Source organism: Oncorhynchus keta, chromosome 29 (genome assembly GCF_023373465.1).
Source record: "Oncorhynchus keta strain PuntledgeMale-10-30-2019 chromosome 29, Oket_V2, whole genome shotgun sequence".
NCBI lineage: Eukaryota > Metazoa > Chordata > Actinopteri > Salmoniformes > Salmonidae > Oncorhynchus > Oncorhynchus keta.
In genome coordinates, this window is record NC_068449.1 from 773,379 (window position 1) to 781,037 (window position 7,659).

Sequence of the window (7,659 nt, forward strand, 5' to 3'; positions counted from 1 at the left end):
CCCACCAGATATACAGCCCACTATCCCACTATCCCACCAGATATACAGCCCACTATCCCACCAGATATACAGCCCACTATCCCACCAGATATACAGCCCACTATCCCACTATCCCACCAGATATACAGCCCACTATCCCACCAGATATACAGCCCACTATCCCACCAGATATACAGCCCACTATCCCACCAGATATACAGCCCACTATCCCACCAGATATACAGCCCACTATCCCACCAGATATACAGCCCACTATCCCACCAGATATACAGCCCACTATCCCACCAGATATACAGCCCACTATCCCACTATCCCACCAGATATACAGCCCACTATCCCACTATCCCACCAGATATACAGCCCACTATCCCACCAGATATACAGCCCACTATCCCACCAGATATACAGCCCACTATCCCACCAGATATACAGCCCACTATCCCACCAGATATACAGCCCACTATCCCACTATCCCACCAGATATACAGCCCACTATCCCACTATCCCACCAGATATACAGCCCACTATCCCACCAGATATACAGCCCACTATCCCACCAGATATACAGCCCACTATCCCACCAGATATACAGATCCCACCAGATATACAGCCCACTATCCCACCAGATATACAGCCCACTATCCCACCAGATATACAGCCCACTATCCCACCAGATATACAGCCCACTATCCCACCAGATATACAGCCCACTATCCCACCAGATATACAGCCCACTATCCCACCAGATATACAGCCCACTATCCCACCAGATATACAGCCCACTATCCCACCAGATATACAGCCCACTATCCCACCAGATATACAGCCCACTATCCCACCAGATATACAGCCCACTATCCCACCAGATATACAGCCCACTATCCCACCCAGATATACAGATATACAGCCCACTATCCCACAGATATCACTATCCCACCAGATATACACTATCCCACTATCCCACCAGATATACAGCCCACTATCCCACCAGATATACAGCCCACTATCCCACCAGATATACAGCCCACTATCCCACCAGATATACAGCCCACTATCCCACCAGATATACAGCCCACTATCCCACTACCAGATATACAGCCCACTATCCCACAGATATCCCACCAGATATACAGCCCACTATCCCACCAGATATACAGCCCACTATCCCACCAGATATACAGCCCACTATCCCACCAGATATACAGCCCACTATCCCACTATCCCACCAGATATACAACCCACTAAATCCACCTGCGCCTATTTATGAAAAAGCCATTTTAGTCGATTATAATGAGCTATGACATTTGTGACAAAGAAGTGCTCACCATGACACGTATCTGACTTTAAAACAACCAGGGACATGGGACAAATCCATTAGGTCTTTTCATGAAATAGTGATTGGACATAATCACCAAGACTCACCATGACAGGACCCATCTTCTGCCAGGGTGTATCCCAGAAGGCAGGGAGCGGAGCGGCTTACGACTGGGTAGCTGGGGGCCACGGGGGGGGCTGGAGGGGGTTGGAGAGGGTAGGGTTCTGGTTCTGGGAAGCCCAGGGAGGTGTCTGGGTAGGTGGCCTGGGACCTGCCTGCTCCTCCTCCTTCACCACCTCGGGGGTAGGTAGGCTGGCTGTACAGCCCCCGGGGGATGCAGAGATAGCCTCCGTTCTGGTTCACGCACTGCATGTCCCCTCTGCAGGCGTCTGGTACCGTACGACACTCATCAATGTCTGGCGAGGAAGGGACACCAGTTAAGGACACGAATAGGATAACTTTATTGTTCCAGAGTGGAAAATTATCTTGTAAACAATCTGTCTCCAAAAACACAATGTGTAAAGATGCAGAATGGAAACTGATCAAAACACAGCCTATTGACAGACAGAATGGAAACTGATCAAAACACAGCCTATTGACAGGCAGAATGGAAACTGATCAAAACACAGCCTATTGACAGACAGAATGGAAACTGATCAAAACACAGCCTATTGACAGGCAGAATGGAAACTGATCAAAACACAGCCTATTGACAGGCAGAATGGAAACTGATCAAAACACAGCCTATTGACAGACAGAATGGAAACTGATCAAAACACAGCCTATTGACAGACAGAATGGAAACTGATCAAAACACAGCCTATTGACAGGCAGAATGGAAACTGATCAAAACACAGCCTATTGACAGACAGAATGGAAACTGATCAAAACACAGCCTATTGACAGACAGAATGGAAACTGATCAAAACACAGCCTATTGACAGGCAGAATGGAAACTGATCAAAACACAGCCTATTGACAGACAGAATGGAAACTGATCAAAACACAGCCTATTGACAGACAGAATGGAAACTGATCAAAACACAGCCTATTGACAGACAGAATGGAAACTGATCAAAACACAGCCTATTGACAGACAGAATGGAAACTGATCAAAACACAGCCTATTGACAGACAGAATGGAAACTGATCAAAACACAGCCTATTGACAGACAGAATGGAAACTGATCAAAACACAGCCTATTGACAGACAGAATGGAAACTGATCAAAACACAGCCTATTGACAGACAGAATGGAAACTGATCAAAACACAGCCTATTGACAGACAGAATGGAAACTGATCAAAACACAGCCTATTGACAGACAGAATGGAAACTGATCAAAACACAGCCTATTGACAGACAGAATGGAAACTGATCAAAACACAGCCTATTGACAGACAGAATGGAAACTGTAGGTGTGTGGGGGGGAGGGGAGGGGGGAGGCAGGAGTGATTAAACTCACCAACACATACTCTTGCCCTGCGATCATAGGCGAACCCCTCTGTGCAGGTCTACAGGACGGAATAGGAAAGAGCAGATGGCCAAGAGCCTTATTCAGACAACCAGTGAGTGAAAGCAAAAGCGAACACTACGAAGTCAACTAATTCATCATTACAGTAGAACATTTTGTTGAGCTGCTTTTTTATATATATGCAGTAACTCATGCATTCGTACATTATCTTGTTCATAGTTTATCATTTTCCACTGAAGCTGTAGCCTCCTACTGTCCATCACTACTCACTCTACTCTTTGTAGATGCAGGAATGAATGAAATGTCTGAAGACAGATGGACAGGAGGGCAGACGGACAGACAGATAGGGGGGCAGACGGACAGACAGACAGGAGGGCAGACAGGCAGACAGACAGGAGGGCAGACAGACAGACAGACAGACAGACAGACAGACAGACAGACAGACAGACAGACAGACAGACAGACAGACAGACAGGAGGGCAGACGGACAGACAGACAGGAGGGCAGACAGACAGACAGACAGGCAGACAGACAGGAGGGCAGACAGACAGACAGACAGACAGACAGACAGACAGACAGACAGACAGGCAGGCAGGCAGGCAGGCAGGCAGGCAGGCAGGCAGACAGGAGGGCAGACAGACAGGCAGACAGACAGACAGACAGACAGACAGACAGACAGACAGACAGACAGACAGACAGACAGACAGACAGGAGGTCAGACAGACAGGAGGTCAGACAGACAGACAGACAGACAGACAGACAGACAGACAGGCAGGCAGGCAGGCAGGCAGGCAGGCAGACAGGAGGGCAGACAGGCAGACAGACAGGCAGACAGACAGACAGACAGGCAGGCAGGCAGGAGGTCAGACAGACAGACAGACAGACAGGCAGACAGACAGGCAGACAGACAGGAGGGCAGACAGACAGACAGACAGGCAGGCAGATAGACAGACAGGCAGGCAGAAGGGCAGGCAGACAGACAGACAGACAGACAGACAGACAGACAGACAGACAGACAGACAGACAGACAGACAGACAGACAGACATCTCAAGAAATACCATGATAAATAAATGCATGAGTTAGTTACCTGGCCATATCCGGAGTGGATTCTACATAATGCCAACACCACAACTGTCAACATTCTGAAAAGATAAGAGGTTTATTTGTCAGAAATATACTTAATTCCACAAGGCATAATCTCAATATTGTATTATTCAAATGGGACAAATATATATATATATAAACAGCCTTTAGCATATATATAGGCTAAAGGCTGTTTTAAAGGGACCAGGATATATCAACCACTGCATATACCAGAGTAAGATTATATTGGTGACATAAAACTCAAATCTATGACTCTGTTTTACAACAAAACGTGAAACAACTTTTGTCACAACTATTTCACAACCCAACATCAGTCACTAACCTTGCGCAAGTCCAGACATTCAAGCCACGTATGTCCCAAAACATGGTCTATTTGGATCCTGCCGATTTAACTCAGACGACCCGTGGATACTTTGGAGCAAGAAAGGTTTTAAACACTTTGCTACCGTTGTGGAGTCAAAAATCCAATGCGCATGTGGTGGGCTACTCTCGCCAGTCACACCGCCCAGACTACGTGAAAAAACCTCAACCAGGATTTGATAAACGGCCAGCAAGTCGACCGGAGCCTTGATATATGCCTCACCTTACGGGGAATGTCTTTTTTTTAAAAACCGGTCTGGTCTATTTCCCCCGTCTCTCTAAACTGTACAGATAGTTTAGCAATGCAAATGACCGAGACAGGTCCTCGAGCACTTCTGACAACAGCTGGATTCAATCAAAGAGAGACAGCCCCCTCGAACCACCGCAGGAGGGGAGAGGGAGAAATGCCCCAGATGGGATATCAGAGGGCGCATTAATCCAGAGTGTGGGCCTGCTTGAAAATATACTTACAATTATTGAAGAGCAGATCAACAGGACATGATTCTACAATGGGACTCTGAAGGCATGCACAGTTCTGTTCTGTTACATTCTGTTGTTCTGTTCTATTCTGATTCTACAGCAAAGTGATTTTTTTATCTTATTTTATAATCTATTCACTTGTTCTGATTGTGTATTGAAATGTAAAGGCTTGCCTCGGTCTGGGCCTGAGTCTCTGGGCTTTCACCACAGACCTACATGTAAAGGCTTGCCTCGGTCTGGGCCTGAGTCTCTGGGCTATCACCACAGGCCAACATGGTAGTGTGTGTTCAGGAAACACAGTTGAGTCTCACCCATCAACACAACACCATTCACTGTCACAACACCATTCACTGTTACAACACCATTCACTGTTACAACACCATTCACTGTTACAACACCATTCACTGTTACAACACCATTCACTGTTACAACACCATTCACTGTTACAACACCATTCACTGTTACAACACCATTCACTGTTACAACACCATTCACTGTTACAACACCATTCACTGGTACAACACCATTCACTGTTACAACACCATTCACTGTTACAACACCATTCACTGTTACAACACCATTCACTGTTACAACACCATTCACTGTTACAACACCATTCACTGTTACAACACCATTCACTGTTACAACACCATTCACTGTCACACAGTCACAACACCATTCACTGTTACAACACCATTCACTGTTACAACACCATTCACTGTTACAACACCATTCACTGTTACAACACCATTCACTGTTACAACACCATTCACTGTTACAACACCATTCACTGTTACAACACCATTCACTGTTACAACACCATTCACTGTTACAACACCATTCACTGTTACAACACCATTCACTGTTACAACACCATTCACTGTTACAACACCATTCACTGTTACAACACCATTCACTGTTACAACACCATTCACTGTTATTCAGTCACAACACCATTCACTGTTACAACACCATTCACTGTTACAACACCATTCACTGTTACAACACCATTCACTGTTACAACACCATTCACTGTTACAACACCATTCACTGTTACAACACCATTCACTGTTACAACACCATTCACTGTTACAACACCATTCACTGTTACAACACCATTCACTGTTACAACACCATTCACTGTCACAACACCATTCACTGTTACAACACCATTCACTGTTACAACACCATTCACTGTTACAACACCATTCACTGTCACAACACCATTCACTGTTACAACACCATTCACTGTTACAACACCATTCACTGTTACAACACCATTCACTGTTACAACACCATTCACTGTTACAACACCATTCACTGTTACAACACCATTCACTGTTACAACACCATTCACTGTTACAACACCATTCACTGTTACAACACCATTCACTGTTACAACACCATTCACTGTTACAACACCATTCACTGTTACAACACCATTCACTGTTACAACACCATTCACTGTTACAACACCATTCACTGTTACAACACCATTCACTGTCACAACACCATTCACTGTCACAACACCATTCACTGTTACAACACCATTCACTGTTACTCAGTCAAAACACCATTCACTGTTACAACACCATTCAATGTTACAACACCATTCACTGTTACTCAGTCACAACACCATTCACTGTTACAACACCATTCACTGTTACTCAGTCACAACACCATTCACTGTCACAACCATTCACTGTTTCAGTCACAACACCATTCACTGTTACAACACCATTCACTGTTACAACACCATTCACTGTTACAACACCATTCACTGTTACAACACCATTCACTGTTACAACACCATTCACTGTTACAACACCATTCACTGTCACAACACCATTCACTGTTACAACACCATTCACTGGTACAACACCATTCACTGTTACAACACCATTCACTGTTACAACACCATTCACTGTTACTCAGTCACAACACCATTCACTGTTACTCAGTCACCATTCACTGTTACAACACCATTCACTGTCACAACACCATTCACTGTTACTCAGTCACAACACCATTCACTGTCACAACACCATTCACTGTTACTCAGTCACAACACCATTCACTGTTACTCAGTCACAACACCATTCACTGTCACAACACCATTCACTGTTACAACACCATTCACTGGTACAACACCATTCACTGTTACTCAGTCACAACACCATTCACTGTTACAACACCATTCACTGTTACAACACCATTCACTGTTACAACACCATTCACTGTTACTCAGTCACAACACCATTCACTGTCACAACACCATTCACTGTTACTCAGTCACAACACCATTCACTGTTACAACACACCATTCACTGTTACAACACCATTCACTGTTACAACACCATTCACTGTCACAACACCATTCACTGTTACAACACCATTCACTGTTACAACACCATTCACTGGTACAACACCATTCACTGTTACAACACCATTCACTGGTACAACACCATTCACTGTTACAACACCATTCACTGTTACAACACCATTCACTGTTACAACACCATTCACTGTTACAACACCATTCACTGTCACAACACCATTCACTGTTACAACACCATTCACTGTCACAACACCATTCACTGTTACAACACCATTCACTGTCACAACACCATTCACTGTTACAACACCATTCACTGTTACAACACCATTCACTGTTACAACACCATTCACTGTCACAACACCATTCACTGTTACAACACCATTCACTGTTACAACACCATTCACTGTTACAACACCATTCACTGTTACAACACCATTCACACAACACCATTCACTGTCACAACACCATTCACTGTTACAACACCATTCACTGTTACAACACCATTCACTGTCACAACACCATTCACTGTTACAACACCATTCACTGTTACAACACCATTCACTGTTACAACACCATTCACTGTTACA

General features: G+C 44.7%; 1 protein-coding gene across 2 annotated transcripts in view; it reads right to left on the reverse strand.

Moving 5' to 3' along the window:
- Positions 1-4,614, reverse strand: part of fbln5 (fibulin 5) — a 75,212-nt gene extending 70,598 nt beyond the window's left edge. Inside the window, exons 1-4 of one of the 2 annotated variants that reach the window (XM_052485470.1) lie at positions 4,217-4,611; positions 3,878-3,932; positions 2,781-2,829; positions 1,423-1,731 (exon numbers count right to left, since the gene is read on the reverse strand). In XM_052485470.1, the coding sequence (XP_052341430.1) occupies positions 1,423-1,731; positions 2,781-2,829; positions 3,878-3,932; positions 4,217-4,260 (457 nt within the window). In that variant the 5' untranslated portion in view covers positions 4,261-4,611. Of the gene's footprint in view, positions 1-1,422; positions 1,732-2,780; positions 2,830-3,877; positions 3,933-4,216 lie in introns of both variants that reach the window. The other variant, XM_052485471.1, reaches the window with a different exon arrangement.
- Between the last annotated feature and the right edge of the window lie 3,045 nt (positions 4,615-7,659).